Source organism: Bombyx mori, chromosome 3 (assembly GCF_030269925.1).
Source record: "Bombyx mori chromosome 3, ASM3026992v2".
In the NCBI taxonomy this organism is placed as follows: domain Eukaryota; kingdom Metazoa; phylum Arthropoda; class Insecta; order Lepidoptera; family Bombycidae; genus Bombyx; species Bombyx mori.
The window spans coordinates 1854885-1877288 of NC_085109.1; the positions used below are offsets into that span (position 1 = coordinate 1854885).

The following is a 22404-nucleotide window of genomic DNA, read 5'->3' on the forward strand; positions in this document are numbered from 1 at the left end:
TAATTGTTTTAGTGCTAGAAACTTTGGTCTCTTTTATTTATTTGATAATAATAGAAGACGACTATGATTTATAAACGTTATTTAGTGTTTGAACCAGCATATATATTAAAGGTAAGTCTCAGTTGTTATTGGTTTTAATGTATTTGATTAAATAAAAATACATGTAAAAATCTGTTGTTTTTGGGGATATTGGGGACGTCTTAGGTATAAATAACAACGAAAAAGGGGTCAATTGGGATGAGAATACGTGAAATGGAAACGACCTAAGTATAAATAGGTACAGGTTTCTAGGGTTGTCTATGTAGTTATAACAATATTTTTTAAATTTGTTGGTAAAAATCTAGTTTATTCATGATGTTTTTGTCTAGAACTTTTATTCAAAATTATCAATGTGTTATTTTATTGTTTGGTAAATATTTATATTATCAGTTACGTTTGTTTTCTTTTTTTAGATATGCCTCGCGTGTACGTATCAAAGAGTGCAAAACCTTATAAGAGATATTATCCCTTAATATTAAAAACAGCAATTGGGAAATTGCCTAATTGGGAATAAGTCTTTAGTTGAAATAGCTAAGCAATTTAATATAAGTAAGTCACTTTTGCACAGACATGTAATAAGAACAATGAAATCTCAAGTTGGACAAAAATGTCTAAGTAATACATAATAAAATATTTAATATTTGTTCAGTGTCAGTTTTTCAATGTTTTTTTATTGATGATCACTTTGTTGGTGAAACTAAATAAATAAATAAATTAAAACCAAGTAGTGCCCACCCTAGCTAATTTCTCATTTCGTCCCAATTAACCGCAATTTTCGGGTAAATAGGGATTACACCTATTTTTGCTTTTTTTGCTTAAACTGGAATGCTAGTTGCATAGTTTTAAATTGGACAACAAAGATGCCCCCAAGACTCAATCATTTTGATCCTGATATAGCATTATATACATCAACAACTACCTTAAAATTGGTCATAAAGTTGGAATTTGTCCCTAATCGCCCCATTTTACCGGTTGTTTTTTTTTGGTCTTGGTGTGAGTTATTTTACGTTGTAGTATTAATTTTGAGCAACTTTTAGCTTTATGAGAATATTAGACGATTAGACATTGAGAAACTCTGTTTTGAATTCTCTTTAGACATAACTTGGCTCCAATACTTTTTTCTTCGTTAGCGTTTCGTAAGCCTGTGTAACTATTTTCATTTCTTACAGAATGTTTATTATTAAAAATCAGCATGCCTCGAAGATCGAAAATGAAATGCTATTTCGGATGCCTTGATAACGGTGAGTTTACACTATTTTCCCGGTATATTATTTGCTAACAGAATTATTATTCATAATATAATTAAATGAATTAGCACCAACTAATGGTCCTTCCTATTTCTGCTGCCTAGCTATCATATATGTTAAGTTTTGATCAAAACAGTCGGTATTAAGTCTCGTACTATCACACACACACCTCAGATAATAAAATTGTCTCGAGTGGGTGGAAGTATTTATGTTTTGCAACTCAGCGTATTATATGCTTATTGTCAAGTGGGCCCGAACTAGTTTTTTGGAATGATCAATCAGTCATGCTTTCCTGTTTAAATAAAATACAGCACAATTGATCTCACATCCAAAGTTAGATGATGGCATTCACGTTTTGTTTCCTGGTGTTTGATAACTAAGTTACACCAAGTGGCCTGTGACCACGTTCATCCTTCTACCCAATATAAAATAATGTTTTTATTTTTGTAGACAAAGGTTTGATAATGACAAAATTTTATGGAAAAATTATAAGGAGCACTAAAATGTCTGAAACATGAAAAGATTGATGCATTATATTTGAACCAGAACTTGTTATGTAATATATTAATTTGTAAGTAAGATTACATTAACACTAAATTTTTCATGGTCGTATTTTTTCAATAATTGTTACATACTTAAGATACTTTGTTTCTCCATTTCAGAAGAGAAACTGATTCAGCAAGGAACGTGAATTCTCAAGGGATCTTAATTTTTTTTAAATATGTTTATATTTGATAAATTAATAATTGAAATAGTTCATAAGAACTAAATTGATGCCAATTTTGTTTTAAAATAGGTTGTTTAGTTCTTATAGTTATAGTATTACGTTTGAATAGTTGTAATTAGTAAGTTAGTAATATATGAAAATACTGATATAAATTTTTGTAAATAACCTTTTGTAAATTCTACGAGAAGATGATTTTAATTAATGATCAAAAGTCAACGGTCTTTAAAAGCATTATTTGCAATTATTTAGATTAACTGTGGAATATATTTGTTGTGTTTTCTGTATGAGCAGATATAAATGAAAATGCCCAAACATGATTATGTTTCTTACATTTTCATTATGTGAAATCAATATGCTTGTGACTGAGTATATTAATAATTTATTAAAACTTAAGTGATAGACAGCAACCCCTATGGCACTGCTGAAGTTTATAAGCACTGGTGACCACTTATCATGGGCCGGGTTGCGTGCTCGTCTGCTGTTGAGTGCAATAAAAAATTTCGAAACCCTTTCTATTATTTAGATGTAATATTAGTGTACATTTAATTTGGATTAAAAGATAAATTTACATTTTATGTTTGCATGTGTATGTTTATAATTCATTTGCATGTAACGAACACCAGTTTCTTTTGTAACAAAATGTAAACTAATGGTTTGTAATGAATGTAATTAACTTTAAGATGATTTTCTTTCAATCTGCTGTTTGTTTCATCTAGTATTACCAAAGCTAAAGCATCAGAAACGTCAGAATAGAAATAATTTAGATAGGGAATAAAAGTATAACTAATGTAATCATCTCTAAGATTACTATAAGCGTCATTAAGTACAAACTATCAATATTTAAGAGTACTTTAAATCATCATTACATTTTTTAAACATTTTTTTTTTTTTTTTTTTTGTTTTTCAAATCATGTAATAAAACGTTTGTGCAGAACAAAATGTCACATGTTATGAATATGATTGTGGGTTAATCGTTTCTTAAATTTCTAAATGTTTATAAGAATGCTAAGAATAATTTAGTATTCACTTTAGTGTGTGTATTATCTCTACAATGCTGGTATAAATGACAATTATTGTATGACGAAGCATAGGTAGTGTTTATAGATGTAATATTTTCATACAAGGTCATGATCTGTCACGATCAACTTTAAGCAAGAACTGCTATAGTTAAGAAACAAATTTATTAAATTTAATTCAAATTGTCTACTATGTTTGTAATGGAAAGCTGACATGTTTATATTTCGCACAAATGACTTAAGTGACATTGAATGATTTGATTATCTAGACTTAATTAACTTTTAGATAACTTTCGATTTAATGTGTACGCTAGTAGGATTATTCTAGAGGAGTTATTGTTATTCGAAATTTTATACAATTGTACGTTCATACAATCTTTTAACAGAAAATTGTTTGTAATATAGGGAAATTAAATAGCTTACAGAGAATTACAGCTTTTTATTTTAAAAAACTGTTTTCTCTCTGTATGAAAAGATCTTATCGATTAGAATGCTGAACACAATCAAACATTCCTTAATATCTCATAAGTACTACCGGGAATTTCAGCGATTCTAAACGATAAGATTTTTTCATAAAGAGAGTTATTAAAAATATTAAAATTACTAAAAAAGCCACCTAGGGAGACTAATAATCGACCGTAGCGACGCCTGCTGGACCGGGCTTTAACTAAAGCAAAAATAAAAATGAGAGTTGCGCATCTATCTCGAATATATTAAGTGTAGTGTCTATGATTTCGACCTTGAATGACATTGAAGTGAAGTCTCAGCTGTTTTTATCAATTCTGTTTTTAATCATAGCAGCACCTGGTTATTATGATAATGTAACTTTATTTATGCCGTGATATTCGTTTAAATAACTCGTGTCCTTTACTTGATACTTACTTAATTACTAGAATCATGTCTAACAGTGTAACGGTTGACACTAAACCGTATGAGGGCCAAAAGCCGGGCACAAGTGGATTGCGTAAAAAAGTTAAAGTTTTCGTTCAAGAAAACTACACGGAGAATTTTATTCAATGCATTTTGGACGTGAATAAAACCTCTTTGATAGGATCGACGCTGGTTGTCGGAGGAGACGGAAGGTATCTCGTGAAAGAGGTTGTTGATAAAATTATTAAGATCAGTGCAGCGAATGGGGTAAGGAATTAAATAGTGAATGTGTTTATTTTATATATTATTGTATGGTCGTCTTGATTAATCACAAGAATAATTGAAACTGTTGACATTATTACTTAAGTAATTAAATTAGAAGTTTAACATAAATAAGGATTTTCTCCTGTGCAAATAATACAGGATAAAATAGAAATAAACAAACTCTGCACCAAGAAAAAAAAATTATTGCCCTTGTAGGCAGATGAGCATACAGCCCACCTGATGGTGAGTGGTTACTGTTGCCCATGGACTTTAGCAATGCCACGGGCAAAGTCAGGCTGCTGCCTACCAAAAATTAATTAAAATTAATTAATTAAAATTAAAAAATTATTAAATTTTTATTGAGAAATCATTTGTGTATCTTAAAAATTTAAAATAGTGTTGAAGTGTTTGAGTTTCACAGTTTTATATATTCTAATCAGGGCTCAGATCTCATGACTCTCAAAAAAGATCGGTGGGTGACAGCATTCAGGTTGTGAGGTCTATGAGGTCTGATAGTGTGAGGCGTAAGTTTGTTCATGAACCCTCAATATTATTGTACAATATTTGCTAATCTACATGAAGATAACTAACTGCTTCAAAAAAGAAATAGGTAGGATGGTGGTTCTTATCAATCCATCCATTATATCCTTTGGCATCTAAAATTCCCCATTATAGATTTCTTATTGTTATAGGTTTCGAAATTGATAGTAGGACAAAATGGAATACTATCAACTCCTGCTGTGTCTTATATTATTAGAAAATATAAAACTCTCGGTAAGTGATTTATTGCTATATTAACATTTATTTATATAGTTTAATAATAGTAATAAATAATACCATAATAAAGAAATAGTATTTTATAATATTATTATACTATTTAATTTTCCTTAAAATCTTCGAATTTTTTTCTTTTTTCTACATCTAATAACTAAAAAATTTGTATGTCACAAATTTTGACTGAGATGTCTGTAGCCTATTTCCTAATATTGTTAATAAATTCATAAGAATTGTTTTTATATATGAAGACTAGAGAGACTGAGAAATGATCTTCAAGGGTCTCTCATAGATCAGGATTTCTACTTCCATTCCATATTTTTGGCAGATTTCTCCTCTCCTGTTGTTAAAACATATCACTTTTCATTTATGAATTTCTTCGACATAAGATATGTTGTTGATGTCTTGGACATAGGTTGAAGTGTTCTATCCAACATCATGCCGGCTCAAAGAAGTTTGACCACCTCAGAGCAAAACCTTAATGACCAGTGATGTGAAGCTTGGCCACTCTGAAAGCGACTTCTGTGCATCCAAACTCTGGACTTGAATGACGACATGACTGTTCGTTGTTTTCTTTAATTATAACCTGAAAAACAACTTGAACACGATGATATCACTGATAATAAATTAATGTGGACATAATGATGAGGTGGCATTTATTATAATGACTCAACAGAATCTGATATTTAAAAAAACTGATGTAATGCAAAACAACAATCTCTTGATCAAGGAAACATTTATCATAGTCTAAAATCCGAACCTAAATCGACCTTCACCGAGCTGATAATAGAATGAAACATATTTTATAATAAATTTAGTATGTCAGAAAATATACTGAAAATGCATTGGCCGAAACAAATCTAGAAAGTTTTTTTAATTTTCAAAAAATATTATTACTTAGTTATGTCAGTATGTCTATGATTCTCATAAACCCTCTCTTTATACAGAATTTTAACATGAATAGTCATTTACTTTAAAATGAATAGTCATTTATTACTTCTAAAAATATATAAAAAATACTGGATTTTAACAGCAGAAACTTTTTTGGCAGACGGGATTGAATTGATGAAATGTTTTACCAACTTCAAAATGAGGAGGTTCTCATTTAAAAAATAATAATTTAATAACAGACCAGACCAGTTTGAGAAACATTATTTTATTTTGCTCTTGTATTTGCAAGTTAGATAGTTGATATGTCAAATGTTACTGGTGGTAGGACCTCTTGTGAGTCCGCACGGATAGGTACCACCACCCTGACTATTTATGCCGTGAAATAGCAATGCGTTTCGGTTTGAAGGGTGGGGTAGCCGTTATAACTGTACTGAGACCTTAGAACTCATATCTCAAGGTGGGTGGCGGCATTTACGTTGTAGATGTGTATAGGCTCCGGTAAGAACTCAACATCAGGTGGGCCGTGAGCTCGTCTCACCTACGCAAGCAATAAAAATAAGTTGCATGGATTGGGCAAGTCGTGCTCTGAGCATGAGATGGAACCGCTGTTCTGCCTTTATCTGCCTTATACTTGCCGCTTTGAAAGACGAACCTTTTCATTTTATCGATTATATGAGTGGACGAACTCACGGTCCTAGTGTTGAGGAGTTACCGGAATCGATAGACATCAAAAATACCGCCATTCTCAATATTGAGTCATGATTCTAGGTCTCAGTTTGACAGTACAATGACTGCCCCTACTAACTGAAATGCATAAATCGCTTACGGCAGGAATAGGCAGGATGGTGGTATCTACCCGTGTGGCCCCACAAGACGCCTTACCACCAGCAGATCATCTCAGGGTGCATCTACATTATGGTATTCATGGGCTCGTTCCATTATAAAAAGTAGTCAAAAAAAAGACCTCGTTAACAGGTGGTATAGTTCTCACGGCGTCCCACAATCCGGGCGGTGTGGACGAAGACTTTGGCATAAAGTTCAACTGCAGTAACGGAGGCCCAGCTTCCGATGCTACCACCGATGCCATCTACAAACTCACCACCTCGATAAAGCAGTACAAGATTGTTCCAGATTTAAACTGCGCCATTGACAAAATCGACGTACATACTTTTCAGGTATGTAGACTTTTATGACTTTTTGTTAGAGATACCGGGTTACGCTGGTCATACGTTGGTGGTAGTATGATAGAAACCTTTATTTTAATACGCTTTTATTAGCTTCAGACGTATGTATGTAACGGAATCATTCAACATGTTTTTGAGACCCCTTCAAAACGTCGGATTAACTCAAAATTTGGTATACTTAATAAGGACCGATGTCAATTTAATATAAAAAATAATAATTGAAAAAATTTTAATTCAACTAAAAATTGAAAAATAAATAATAATTTAAAAAAACTAGCAAAATACGCTTTTATAGAAAATCCAATTAAAAATTAGTTTTTTTTAATAAATTTAAATTAAAAATAGTGTAAAAAAATGATTTTAGTAAAAAAGCGTGGGGTGCATGGTATCAGTAGTTATAAATATTTTATGAACAGATATGAGTAGAAGGGTTATTTTGATAATATCCTGAAAGGCACCCCACGCTTTTTTACAATAAAAACATTTTTTCTTACAATATTTTTAATTCAAATTTATTAAAATTTATTTTCAATTTTTTAGTCGGATTTTTTATAGAAGTGTATTTTGTTATTTTTTTTAAACTAATATTTATTTGTTTTTATAAGCCGACTAGCATAGAGCTCACTTATTGGTGAGTGATTTCAGTCGCCCATCGACATCAGACCGCGAGGGAGATAGCCAAGCCGTTGTCTACTTCTGAGTACTCTCTGAAAACCTTTATTTAACAGAAACATGTCAAGAAATACCGTGGAGCGAAGGAAGTTCATGTTAAGGCCAGATGACACAGGGCAGATAAGACCTCTGGAAACGCATTGTGGATGAACGCATTGTACTGAATTTTGGTCTCCATCTCTCAGGTAGATCAGCGGCAGTTTACAGTCGAAGTCATAGATGCAGTGGAAGATTATGTTTCGTACATGAAGGAGATCTTCGATTTCCCGAAGATCAAGGCTTTGATCCAGGGAACGGAGCAGAGGAAGCCCTTCAACGTGCTCATTGATGCTATGAACGGAGGTATGTGAGGCAAAATCGAATCAGAAATATATATTGAAAATTTTAGTGGGTTTGTTGGGGCGAAAGACAGAGTATGATTTGTGTCAGAACAAAAAGAAAGTCATTATAAGCAAAGCTGGAATTGAGGCGTGAGGTCTGTGGCATCCCAAACATATTTAGTTTTGGTCCAAGAGTATTTAAGTTATTCCATCAATTGGGCAGTTACTTAATTGTGACAAGGCCTTTTTGCATGCTGCTTCGCCATTCGCATTATTTTTGTTTCGCTAAATGGGTAGGCAAGCCTGCGACCCATCTACTGTCAAAATATTCATTGAACCTAACTGACATCGGGAACATAAATTGTCTCTCAATCTACCAGACATGAGGTCTCAACTGCGTTGTGGAACGAATTTATGACCATTCAAAGCGGATCTCATGACAGTTTAAAAAAATATGTGGGGAGGGCTCGCCATAAGTATACCCATAATTACTCATGAGAAGTACGCCTTCTCATGAGTAATTACGGGTATATTTATAGTCGAAATGGTAATTACGTGATAGTCATTTATTTCCTTAGGATATACTTAGGAAGTATGTACTTGTTAGTGTAATTTCAACAAAGGCATAATCGTATCGCTTGATACCAGTGCACCGGGCGTCTTATCCTTTGGGCTACTGTACAAGCACATTCCTATGACTCAATTAAACATGGCTTTTGTTTATTGTTTTTTTTTTTTTTTTTATTGCTTAGATGGGTGGACGAGCTCACAGCCCACCTGATGTTAAGTGGTTACTGGAGCCCATAGACATCCACAACGTAAATGCGCCACCCACCTTGAGATATAAGTTCTAAGGTCTCAAGTATAGTAAGTAAGTATAGTATTGAGAAGTATTTTTAAACATTTCCCATTTAAAAACAAAAATTTGAATATAATATTCCTTGTGCGAAAAATTTAATCGAAATTATACAAATTAAATATTGAATTTTATCAAAGTTTCCTTCAAGAAAACTTTATCGCATGCTATTGACCTCATTAGGTCTGTAATATTATCACATGACTGTGTCGTAAAATAAGTTGTATGTATATATTTTTTTATTATTTCGCGAACGCTTTTTCGATCCACTTGAGTTTCAACCCCTAGATAACTAGATTTCTAAATCGTTAGACATGATTGCTTCGCTCCAAAAATACGTTTGTGGTCTCCACCCACGCGGACTTATAGCATCCTATAAACTGACAGAAAGACAGAGAGAGAGGAATAAACAAAAAACAACAGTGAAGGTCCATTTTATCATCTGTTTGTCTAACTGTAAATGCGTAAACGGTGCGCGTGCAACTTGGTGCGCGGGAATGAAGTGAAATTTCTTTATCGATGTGTAGTATTGTGGTTTTCTTCATGTTTCATCATTAAATCAGATTGCGCAGATAGCGTTAAACGTTTAACGCAACCTTGTTGGAAGTCTCATTAGAAGTTTCACTTCAATAATGGTTTGGTTTTTTTTTCCTACCTGTGCTGATAGTCTTGAGAGGCTATTTCAGCTTCATCCTAACGTGTAGTTGAGCTCGCGGGGCTCAAACCGGAGTGGTGCTAACAGTGGCCCTGGCAAGAGCAGTGCTTGGCAGAATCTACCACCGGATCGGTAACGCGACCCACTGAGAAGATCCGGCGAGAAACTCAGTGGGCTATGGTTTGGTATTTCCCATGTACGAGTTATTTCTGCATGTATGCGGCGTCTCTGTCAGAGTTGCGCATTAAACTTGCCTGACGGATACGAGCGTACAATAAGCTCCCCAGTGACTAGTCAATTGGGATGACTTTTGAAACTCTTCCCCAGTAACCGGACCCTACGTGAAGCGGATATTCTTAGAGGAGCTAGGTTGTTCCGAGAAGAACGTGCGACGTATCGTGCCCCTGGAAGACTTCGGCGGGGCTCATCCGGATCCGAACTTGACGTACGCCGCGGATTTGGTCGAGGCTGTCAAAGAAGGGGACTATGATTTCGGGGCCGCTTTCGACGGAGACGGTATGCGTTGGGAACTCGAGATATAATGTCGTATTGTAACAGTACACGAATAATATTATTTAATTGTGTCTAGTTCACGCAACGGTAATGGTTGCCACTTTTTTTTTTATTGCTTAGATGGGTGGAAGAGCTCTCAGCCCACCTGGTGTTAAGTGGTTACTGGAGCCCATAGACATCTACAACGTAAATGCGCCACCCACCTTGAGATAAGTTCTAAGGTTTTAGTATAGTTCAACGGCTGCCTCACCCTTCAAACCGAAACGCATTACTGCTTCACGGCAGAAATAGGCAGGGTTGTGGTACCTACCCATGAGGACTCAGAAGAGGTCCTACCATCAGTCAAACTTACTACCACCAGTTAAACTTCTCATTAAGACTTACTTCCATTAAAACTGAAAATTTTCGGCTAATGTGTCACAAAAACTGACAGACACGAGGTCGTTTGTTTATCTATGCTACTATTAAAAGAAAATATTGTGATAAGCTCCTCAATTCAATATATTATGAGACTTCAATCTCTCATTATCACTAACTTAATTCTCGTTTCGGTATACTGTACAATCTCATTACCTTGGCTACGTTTTTATACGGGCTATTGGACAAGAGTTCAGTTGAGCCGTATAGGTGGGCTTCTAGTATCTTCAGCCTTTAACACAATTTTCACAATTTTTTTTAATGCCCTTTTAGGCAGACGATCATACGGCCCACTTGATGGTGAGTAGTTACCGTCGCCCATGGACTTCAGCAATGCCAGGGGAAGAGCCAAGCCGCTGCTTACCGCTTAATACTCTCCACAAGCCTCTTTTGAAGAAGGACATGTCGTAGCGCTCGGGAAACACCGTGGAGGGGAACTCATTCCATAGCCAGGGGGTACGTGGCAATAAAGACCTCTGGAAACGCACTGTCGGTGAACGCAGCGGTTCCAGATAATATGGATGAACTCCGATCCGATGGCGGGAGGTGTGATGATAAAAAAAAATGCAATTACTTCTAAATTAAAACAATGTGCATCGCTCGTGCCGTTGCCAGGGGACCGCAACATGATACTAGGGCGGGACGCGTTCTTCGTGACGCCGTCGGACTCCCTGGCGGTGCTGGCCGACAATCTGGAGTGCATACCGTACTTCGCGCGAGGGGGCGTGCGGGGGCTGGCGCGCAGCATGCCCACCGCCGCCGCCGTGGATCGGGTGGCGGCCGCGCGCGCCCTGCCCCTCTTCGAGGTGCCCACCGGTGAGTGACGACCAGGGCCGGATCTATAAACTTAATGCCGCTCCTGGGCACCGGAAAAAAAAATCCGCACCAATACTGGAATTTTACCTAAACGTATAGTTTAAATATATTTTATTTTTCAAAATTAAAATAACTAATTTATTGCGGAAACTTCATGCCATATATGTCATATATTCCAAAAACTTTTTTTTTTTCTAACAATATAAATTTTGACTGAGCGTGACTCATAATTATATTACACCCGAAAAAAAAACTGCTTAAATTTCTTTAATTACAGAAAATAGAAAAATCGACTATTATTTTAAATCTCCAAGGAAATAAATTGATCAAGAAGTCATTTTGATTATTAATTTATACCAAAAGTGCCAAAATAATGCATGTGTAAGTGCATGGTGTTATTAGTTATAAATATTTTTCTGACAGATATGAATAGAAGAATTATTACTTCAATAATATCTTTCGCATTTTCACATCCCACGCTTTTTTTACAATAAAATATAATTTTTTTTACACTATTTTCATTTTTGTTTTGTTTTGTTTTCTATTTATTAGTTGAATTTTATATAAAGCGTGTTTTTTAGTTTTTTAAAACTATTATTTATTTATTTTGATCAGCTTATGATGTCTCGTTAGTAGATATTTGGTCTTTTCATATTTTCTATGAAAAGCATGTCTGGCGCTTTATAAATAGATTAAAATGGAGTCGACTAAAATAGACTTTAAGATGTAACACGTATTAGGTTGGAAATACTTTGGCAACCTGATGGACGCGGGCCAGCTGTCGCTGTGCGGAGAGGAGAGCTTCGGTACCGGGTCCGACCACGTGCGGGAGAAGGACGGGCTGTGGGCGGCGCTGGCCTGGCTCTCCCTCCTGGCGCACTCCGGCCGGTCCGTGCAGGAGATGCTGCAGGCGCACTGGAAACAGTTCGGGAGGAACTACTTCACGAGGTACCGTCCGAAGGCACGACCAGACTTGCAGGTTCCTACGGGTGCCGAGTAGTCATCGTAAGCTGATATAGTCTCTCAAGGCTCTCAAGCCTTGAGAGACTATATCAGCGTAATCTTAATTAGTAGGTGAGCTCGCGGGGCTCAAACCTGAGACGACATTGCTAACACTGCCCCTAGCAAGAGCAGTGCTTCGCAGAATCTACCACCGGATCGGAAACGCGACCCACTGAGAAGATCCGGCGAGAAACTCAGTGGGTTTGCGCTTTGTATTGACTCATTTGTGGTCATGCATGTTCACACAGCTGGGCCTTGGCCAACTATCCCACGTTCTAGAATTTGTCCATAGGTAAATTTTGAAGAAGATAAATTTCCAGACATTTAGTCGATTTGCTCTGTAAACTTACTTTTTACTGGTGGTAAGATGTCTTGTGAGTCCGCACGAGTAGGTATCACCGCCCTGCCTATTTCTGCCGTGAATCAGTAATGCGTTTTGGTTTGAAGGGTGGCGCAGCCGTTGTACTGTTAAAACTGAGACCTTACAACTCATGTCTCGAGGTGGGTGGCGGCATTTACGTTGTGGATGTCTATGGGCTCCAGTTACCACTTAAAACAAGGTCGGCCTTGAGCTCTTCCACCCATTTACGTTAACGAAGTTAAACACATCGCTGACAGGTATTGCTAATCTACATTTTGCTAGCTTGAGGCTTCATTCAAATTCTAATTGGGTTTCATCAGGGTCCTTGGAAGTAGGAAGGTAATTGACTGGTATTAGCTGCGACATAACAATGTGGAGTACTATTTAAAGATATGTGTTTGGATATAAGATGAGCATCGACCGGTCTGATGGTGGTCACCGTCGATAATGGCAGCAGTAGATATAAGTTGTTGTTTACCGATTCTTCCAAATTTTAACAACGACAAGAGTTGCGCACCCGGACCATGTTGTACTCGTTGCGTCAGGTACGACTACGAGAACTGTTCCTCGGAGTCCTGCGAGGAGATGATGAGCGTCCTTGAGCGCACCATGACCTCGCCCGGGTTCGTGGGCTCGGCGCACTCCGCCGGCGGTAAGGAGTACGTCGTCAAGCTAGCCGACAACTTCTCCTACGTGGACCCCATCGATCAGAGCGTGGCCAAGAGACAGGTGCGTGCGCTTGGGGGGGCACAGGGGCACTGGGACCACTGACTTGGTCATGAAATGTAGCCCACACGGGTAGGCACCACGACCCCGCCTATTTCTGCCGTGAAGCAGTTAGGCGGTTGACGGGGCAGCTGTTTACTATAGAACTTTTTTTTTTCTACCTATGCTGATAGCCTTGAGAGGCTATTTCAGCTTCGCCCTAACATGTAGGTGAGCTCGCGGGACTCAAACCGGTGTTGCTAACACTGGTCCTAGCAAGAGACTGCTCAGACAGTTTTTATTTTTTTTATTAATGAATAAAACGTATGTTTGTTTGTCCGTCATCGATACGTTATATTTCGTTTGAATGTGTTGAAATTTGCTGTCGGCAGTTCAAGGAAGATCTGTGGCAGTATGTACTTTTAGCGGCCTTCACAACTGTGTGCTTAGTACTAGTTTTTGAAGTGAAACTTCTTTAGGCGCGTTGAGAGTATAATTTAACTCGCGACAGATTCGTTACGGCTAGAGAGAATAGATACAATTTAGGACGAGCGAGAGTGAGAAAATAGAGCGTCTCACAAATCACTCGACCGTGGAGAGGGAGTGGTCAATGCGAGCTAGGTCGTTTCTCTTAAATACAGCATTCCCTATTACAAGATGAATTTGATTTAAAAGTGAAAAATGAAGAAAACCGCCACATACCGCACACATCGCTAAAGAAGTTTCACTTCTTGCACGCGCATCTTTTTTTTTAACTTCTCGAAAAACTAATCTCAAAATTTGTATGAAGTTGGAACAGCGTCCGTACAAGTTAACTTTTACCCGATCGAGAAGTTTACAAAACCTCGCACTTAACGCACTGGTGAGAGCTGGTGGCTTGGATCCGCCGTGAGCCGACACCGCAAACTCAATGAGTTGTCTGGCTGCAGGGCCTGCGGATAATATTCGAGGACGGATCCCGCATAGTGTTCCGTCTCAGCGGCACGGGCAGTTCCGGCGCTACCGTCAGGTGAGAATACTACATCAAGTTACTTTTGTTTGTGGGCGGTTTGGCTGCGCTTCTAGCGTTGCCATGGGCGACGGTAATTGTTTACTGGTGGTAGGCCCTTACCCTTGTGAGTCCGCACGGGTAGGTTCCACCACCCCGCTTATTTCTGCCGTGAAGCAGTAATGCCTCTTGGTTTGAAGGACGGAGCAGCCGTTGTAACTATACTGAGAATTAGGACCTCATATCTCAAGGTGGGTGGCGACATTTACGTTGTAGATGTCTATGGGCTCCAGTAACTGGTGGTAGGCCCTCTTTTGAGTCCGCGCGGGTAGGTACCACCTCCCTGCCTATTTCTGCCGTGAAGCAGTAATGCGTTTCGGTTTGAAAGGCGGGGCAGCCGTTGTAACTATACTGAGACCTTAGAATTGATATCTCAAGGTGGGTGGCGCATTTGCGTCGTAGATGTCTATGGGCTCCAGTAACCACTTAACACAAGGTCGATTGTTTTTTTTTTTGGTTTCGGTCTCTATAATTCTAAAGGTGCGATATAAATATGTAAGCAAGTCCGCGGTGGACGTTACAGAGTCTACGTGGACTCGTACGAGGCGGTGAGCGTGGGGGGCGCCGCTGCTGACGCGCTGGGGCCGCTCGTCAGCATCGCCCTGGACATATCCCGCTTGAAGCAATACACGGGTCGGGACGAGCCCACAGTCATCACTTAAAGTTACAACGAGAAAACTTAACACGAACTAAAACTTTACACACAATATTGAATTTTAAAGAAAGTAGTTTATGTATTTAGTCTTATTTAACAGAACTAATGGTCCTCCAGTAGTCAAACTTCGACTATAATTAATTAACATTATTGTGGTTCTATTGTCAAAGATTATCATACTTCTATATTAACAGATTTCGCCAAAACTACACTAAGTATAGATTATTTTTTTAGGGATTTTATGACCTGGTAACTAAGACCTTTAAGTCATGTCTTATTTTAATTTATATTCTTATTTTTATGAAAAAATGATAATATGGGGTTAAATGAAATGAAATGAGATGATATGGGATGAAATATAAAATATAATATAATCTCAGTAAAATGGTGGTCATTTACTGAGACTTTTCCAGTGAACTTTTTGGAGGATCCCGAGAAGTTACGTTCAGCGGCTTTGTTTTATTATCCCACATTTTTGCACTTTCACAGATACTAAACAGTTAATAAACCACCGTTATTACACATTTAAGCCTGAAGAAACAATAAACAGACAAAATAAAACAAATCGCACAACTTCACTACTCGTGTTCCCGCCAAAATGTCCATTTGCTTCAGGTAATAATAATATTATATAGATTACAGATTACTACGTGACATCGGGTGACTAATCACTAGTGAAATTAGCTCTAATGGAGATAAGATAAATTTTATTGTGGGGAGCCTCGGGGGGGGAGGCTTATGTTCAGCAGGAGACGTCTGTCGGCCTGTTGATGATGACAAAGATTGCAATATTAATTTGATGTTTTAAATAAATAAATAAACATATTTAAATTGATGCTGAAGTGTAAAAAAAAACAGCTCGATACTTATTTAAATTAATTTTACGGTTCATTGTATGGTTTTGAAAATTCGATAAACTGATCTCAAAAAGGCTAAATTTTTTAATTATTTAAATATTTCATTTCATTAAATAAAAAAAAAAAACATGTTGCATGTTGCATTTTAGTTTTATCCTAAGATCAGTTTTATCGAATTTTTATTTTATTTTCTATAGGTATTGAAATAAAAGCAATTTTCTATTGTGTGTTATTTTTTAATCACAAAACAAAAAATATTTTTATACAATAAAAGCCAAAGGCGATGCAGCTCTTTTTTTTTAAATAATATTTTAAAATAAACAAATATACATATAATATAAAAACACAAACGTTTTATTTACATGTCCAATAATATTAATTATGACTAGATTATTCGAATTATTTTAGTAGCGTAGTTAGTATCTAGGTGTGCTTTAGGACATTGAACACCTAGCTACTAATAAAAAAATTGAATCATTGTAGCACCAAATTTTATTATTTATTTATTTATTTGGGAAACAAACAGTACAATACAAACATATAATATTTAAAAAAAACAGCTAAAACAATAACCAAATATGTTTCCACAATCAAAATCACATATATATAAAGTTACAAAAAAACAAAAGCAACACAATACCCACATATTATTTTGTACATCAACTTAAACTATAAGAGAATAATCATCGGACTAAATCACCTTATAAACATTTTAAAATAGCTTTTCTATATGCTACAAGTGACAAGCAAAAGATGTCAGCATTAGAGAACTTAGTATCATACAATCTACAAGATCTACGGACAAAAGAGTTAGAAGCGTATTTCGTTCGAGCCGCGGACATGTGTAAGGTCTGTTTAGAACGCGCGGAAATACGACTACATTTAAATGAAAATTTGGAAAGATGATAGCTAGAATCAATCTCATTATTTATTATTTTATATAAAAACATTTAAAGGAAGTTTAGAAAAATATAATAATATGTTACGGACTTTTTATATAGGACAGGATGTATAAGACATGAGGATTCGCATCGGATAAGTATTCCGCGTTACAAGAGTCTCCTCCACTCCTGGAACTGAAGTAGAACGGAAAGGAAAAGAAGTAACTCCGTGAACTTTTGGTGCTGGCCGACTTCGGTGTTCTACACAACTGTTGTTCGAGATGATGCCTCATCTCCTTTTTATCATCGCACCTCCCGCCATCGGAGCAGAGTTCATCCATATTATCTGGAACCGCTGCGTTCATCGACAGTGCGTTTCCAGAGGTCTTTTTTGCCACGTACCATCCGGCTATGGAACGAGCTCCCTTCAACGGTGTTTCCTGAGCGCTATGACGTGTCCTTCTTCAAACGAGGCTTGTGGAGAGTATTAAGCGGTAGGCAGTGGCCTGGCTCTGCCCCTGGCATTGCTGAGGTGCATGGGCGACGGTAACCACTCACCATCAGGTGGGCCGTATGCTCGTCTGCCCACAAGGGCAAAAAAAAGTTATGACTTGAGGATTCGCATCGGATAAGTATTCCGCGTTACAAGTCTCCTCCACTCTTGGATCAGAACCCCAGAAGTAACTCCGTGAATTTTTGGTGGTGACCGACTTTGGTGTGCTATACTACGCAATCTACATTCATCAGCTTTGAAACAACGTACTTAACAAATGTTCACGATTGACTTCCACGGTGAAGGAATAACATCGTGTAATAAAAATCAAACCCGCAAAATTATAATTTGCGTAATTCCTGGTGATAGGACCTCTTGTGAGTCCGCACGGGTAGGTACCACCGCCCTGCCTATTTCTGCCGTGAAGCAGTAATGCGTTTCAGTTTGAAGGGTGGGGCAGCCGTTTTAACTATACTGAGACCTTAGAACTTATATGTCAAGGTGGGTGGTGCATTTACGTTATAGATGTCTGAGCTCCGGTAACCACTAAACACCAGGTGGGCTGTGAGCTCGTCCACCGATCTAAGCAATAAAAAAGCTCAAAAGCATTGTTTCAGTGTTGTGAGGTCAAAACATTCCTAACATAGTCTCGGATTAGAACGACATGGTTTTACGGAATAAGTACTTTTATTAACGCACGCAATATAAAGTACTCATTGCTCATTATGGCCTCGCACCGCAGTGAACATGTTAACCTGTGATATTATACACAATAACATCCTTTATGTACCTATATACTAGCGACCCGCCCTCGCTTCGCTTCGGAAACTGTAATTTATTATTGATTTCTCCACTATTTAATGGATGTTATTATACATATAAAACTCCCTCTTCAATCACTCTATCTATTAAACAAAACCGCATCAAAATCCGTTGCGTACTTTTAAAGATTTAAGCATACATAGGGATATAGAGACAGAGAAAGCGACTTTGTTTTATATTATCTAGTGAAGTGATAACAGTATTATATGTGTAGGAAGTACAATAATGTGTTAGTGAACAATGTAATTATCGTCAAAGATAAGAAAAAAAAATACATGTGTGCAATTCACACGTGGTAGAAGTGAAACCTTCTAAAATTAAAATACAATTATCCTAAACGTCTTAAGTATATGTAAAATTTTGTCATTAGTAAATAATTGTAAGGTAGCGCCCTCTGTGAATTGATATTTTAATTTCACGAATAATCCTAAATTAAAATTCACTACAAGAGCTTTCATACACACGTTAGTATTAAAAAATCTCACAGATGGCGCTGTATTAAATAGTATGTATATTTCTGTCTCTTACCTGTCGTTTTTTCCGTTGCATCCGGTTTGAAATCACAACGATTCTAAAGAAGTTTTCACTTCAAAAAGTTATTACTTTGAAAACAAAAATCAAACTTAACATTCATACTTTGTGTAATGTGTAAAAATTAAAACTAGGTTTTTATTATCTATAGGTACCATATTATCTTTGGTGTATATACACATATCGCACATACTGTGCTATAAAGTCACTTATGCAATTTGTGTTAGCACTGATCTGAGTATGGAAAAATACACATTTTTTTATAGTTATTAGTGAGATGAGAGAGATGTTTGTTTTTACTGATGAAGTTTAAAGTTGTAGTTTAAATATTATAATTTTATTTCTATATGAATAGGATGTTGAATTTTCCAACGTTACTCCTGAAAAGTTACATTTGCTTAAGTGACGTTATTGCACCGTATGTGCGATATGTTCTCATATCGACGCTTGAAAGGCAAACGTGACTAAGCGACAATAACTGCTTTATACATAAATGATAGGCAATAATCATATTCGATGCGCAAAAAAATTTTATTTCTAGGTCTATTAAAATCATTTCAATCCTACGTCTAGATTCGTTAAAATAGATTTTTTTTCAGGTATTTCAAATTTAAATTAGTCTACTGTAAAGTTCACGCATTGTCGCTTAGTCACGTTTGCCTTTCAAGCGTCGATATGTTTTATTGGAACTTAATAAAACAGTCACTCGGTAATGAAGAATTGCATTAGCAGGTTGGCGGCCCCGGCGAGCACGAGGAGACAGTAGAGTAACGTCATCCAGTGCGCGAGCTCCCCGCGCAGGTGCAGCGAGCGCACGTGCAGCGCGGCCGGCAGCGCGAACACGTGCACCAGCCCGCTCAGCGCGCCCGTGTACCTACGTCACGCGTTCTATGTCACGCGCCCTCCGCCCCCAACGCCCCGCGGGACAGAGGGGCGACTAGGATTCACAGTAATTCACGCATTACGACCGACTGACATTTACGTGTTGCGCTGGTGGCGAGCTATTCCAGCTTTAGCTAGTAGGTGAGCTGACGGGGCTCAACCTGAGAGGGTTTGCTGATACTAACCCTAATAATGCTTCGTTGAATCTACCGCCGGATCGAAATTGCGACTTACTGAGAAGATCCGGCGAGAAAATTAGTGAGGTGTGTCTATGGGTTAGTTCCCTCGTCGAACTTTTGACGGTTAGTTCCCTTGTCGGACGGTGACTGACACAAAACGTCCTACCAACAATCAAAGCCAAAATAAACAAAAATACCAAAGCGGTTTTCTTAAAAAAATAAAAAAATATGCAAATATGTGATCATAATCCTCATTACTTCCATCAAGGTATTACGATTTTTAAAACGATTTAATCAAAACGCTTACCTTATAATTGTCCCTATATTAGGGCAGAAGCACGCGAACAATATGCACATGACAACTATGCACACGTTGACGAGCAACATAAGGGCGGGCGTGTCTCGCAACGACAACAAGATGGCCGCCTCCGTACGCAGCATGTACGCCACCAGCGGGTACACCGTCACGACCTGTCGACGCAATCAGCATTGTTCTCTCCCTAACTATTCGCCGCAAGATGTCGTCGTGGCCTAAATGATAAGACGTCCGGTGCATTCGTATCTAGCGATGCAACGGTTTTCGAATCCCGCAGGCGGGTACTATCTAATGAAATACGTACTCAACAAATGTTCACGATTGACTTCCACGGTGAAGGTAATCGTGTAATAAAAATCAAACCCGCAAAATTATAATTTGCGTAATTGCTGGTGGTATAGGACCTCTTGTGAGTCCGCACGGGTAGGTACCTTGCCTATTTCTGCCGTGAAGCAGTAATGCGTTTCGGTTTGAAGAGCGGGGCAGCCGTTGTAACTATACTGAGACCTCAGAACTTATATCTCAAGGTGGGTGGCGCACTTACGTTGTATATGTCTATGGGCTCCAGTAGCCACTTAATACCTGGTGGTTTGTGAGCTCGTCCACCCATAGCATAAGCAATAAAAAAAATTAAAACATTAGCCCTAGCTAGAGCAATATTCCGCTGAATCTGCCAACAGAATAAGGATCCGGCGAGAAACTCATCTTAATCTATTATTATACAATATCGTTTTTATTGAGTTCCACATGCTTTCATCTACGTTTTATTTTGTTATTCGAATTATAAATAAAAGTAACTAATGAACACGCGTTAGAAATTTGCTAGTTCTCAGTGTGTTTAGTGAGAGTTTTTTAACGTTCTCGATAGCGTAAAAGTTAGCCCAATGTTGTTTAAACATGCAGTTGGAACAGCGCCCACGTCATCTCGGATCCTCCCGATCCACTAACGGTGCTTTTAGGTACCTCAGGCACCGGTCACCGTTCTCGTCGAACCCGTCGCTTGCGACGAAGGGCTCGGCGAGTAAATTAACTCTCAGACACAGCCCACTGAGTTTCTCGCCGGATCTTCGCAGTGGGTCGCGTTTCCGATCCGGTGGTAGATTCTGCGAAGTACGGCTCTTGCTAGGTTTCGTGTTAGCATCGTCGTCAGGTTTGAGCCCCGTGAGCTCACCTACTAGCCACGGTTACGATGGAATAGCCGCTCCAGGCTACCAGCTTAGGTAGGAAAAAAAAAAAAAAAGGAACAGCGTCCCTAGCGGCAAACGTACGCAAACGATCCCATTCCATACAAATACGAGCTAACTTTTACGCTATCGAGAATGATTGAAAACTCGCACTAAGCACACTGGTCCATAGACTAACAGTCGATTTGTAAATGAAATACAGATATACATATATACTCAGTGTTGCCAATTGAGTAAGAGCAGCTGTGAGTTTCAAAGCGGAGAAACAGAAAGTCCACACTACGCTACGCTACGTCTGGGTTGCGGTAGCTTAAGACCAGGTGAACCATGAGCTCGCCCGACCATCTGATGTGTTATTTAAGTGTGAACTTACCTGGAAGAGCAACAGAACTCTGGCCACGGCGGTCATTACGTCGTGACGCTCGAAGTTGTTCAGAATGTTCTGAAAACGAACACGGAATTTAGAAAAAGGTAAACGAAAAAGCGATAAAATAATTTAATAATTTCAAAATGCACTTGGTGTTTTTCAATTTAACTTGATTTTATAATGTCTGCATTAATCATATAACATTTCACATCTACATGTGCCATATAAAAAAATAAAATAAAAATGTTTGAAGTGTTGAAAATGACCCTAGCAAAATCGGAATGGCCCATAACATTCCGATTTTGCTAGGGTAATTTTTTGTGAAAAACACCCATGTACATGTGTAAATTTGTTTGGGTCAAATCTTGGAAGCTAAATTACGACCATGTCTTTTCCTAAAATAATTTTATTCCTGTTGATTCACTCCATTCGATGGCACTCCAATGTTATGGTAAATATGACCTCCACGATTAGCTTTCAGATAAAATAAAGGTCAAAGGTCAGGCATAGAGACGAAGTTTTGTATACAGTGCCTATGATACTCAGTTTTAAGTTTTACCATGACGTCGGTGCGATTACGGCCGGGGCCGAACTAAGGAATTCAAGCCATACAGCCACATTTAACATATTGCCACTTTGAGAGATAGTTTCAAAAAAGTATTTTTACTATGAATTTATCCTTTTTTTATTGTTTGCCTATAGTAATGCTCAGATTACCAGTTATTTGAGTTACAATTATTATGTGTTGGATATTATCTTTCTTTTAATTGACAGATGTCTGCTTGACATAGGCTTTACCCGAGCTTTTCCCCGGCAGCCGTCTGTTCTACTAGCAACTATGCCCTGACACTTCAACAGAT

At 37.7% G+C, this 22404-nt stretch overlaps 2 protein-coding genes across 3 annotated transcripts in view; one reads left to right on the forward strand and one right to left on the reverse strand.

Moving 5' to 3' along the window:
- The first annotated feature begins 3770 nt into the window (after positions 1 to 3770).
- LOC101743212 (phosphoglucomutase) lies at positions 3771 to 16233 on the forward strand. The gene is made up of 10 exons (XM_004923910.4): positions 3771 to 4166; positions 4856 to 4937; positions 6804 to 7003; positions 7870 to 8026; positions 9843 to 10031; positions 11061 to 11261; positions 12002 to 12209; positions 13170 to 13353; positions 14259 to 14338; positions 14901 to 16233. The coding sequence occupies exons 1-10, from the start codon at positions 3927 to 3929 to the stop codon at positions 15037 to 15039; spliced, it is 1680 nt and encodes a 559-aa protein (XP_004923967.2). The 5' UTR covers positions 3771 to 3926; the 3' UTR covers positions 15040 to 16233.
- The window catches only part of LOC101736087 (neutral amino acid transporter 9), a 28770-nt gene continuing 22470 nt past the window's right edge, over positions 16105 to 22404 (reverse strand). The window contains exons 10-13 of one of the 2 annotated variants that reach the window (XM_062675009.1): positions 21551 to 21619; positions 19985 to 20148; positions 19323 to 19490; positions 16105 to 18996 (exon numbers count right to left, since the gene is read on the reverse strand). In XM_062675009.1, coding sequence (XP_062530993.1) covers positions 18960 to 18996; positions 19323 to 19490; positions 19985 to 20148; positions 21551 to 21619 — 438 coding nt within the window. In that variant the 3' untranslated portion in view covers positions 16105 to 18959. Of the gene's footprint in view, positions 19063 to 19322; positions 19491 to 19984; positions 20149 to 21550; positions 21620 to 22404 lie in introns of both variants that reach the window. The other variant, XM_038020890.2, reaches the window with a different exon arrangement.

Coding starts and splice junctions, on each gene's coding strand:
- LOC101743212 (XM_004923910.4), top strand. CDS start 3,927: ATGTCTAACAGTGTAACGGTTGACACTAAACCGTATGAGGGCCAAAAG. Junction 11,262..12,001: donor CCTCTTCGAGGTGCCCACCG/GTGAGTGACGAC, acceptor AACACGTATTAG/GTTGGAAATACTTTGGCAAC. Junction 12,210..13,169: donor GGGAGGAACTACTTCACGAG/GTACCGTCCGAA, acceptor TCGTTGCGTCAG/GTACGACTACGAGAACTGTT.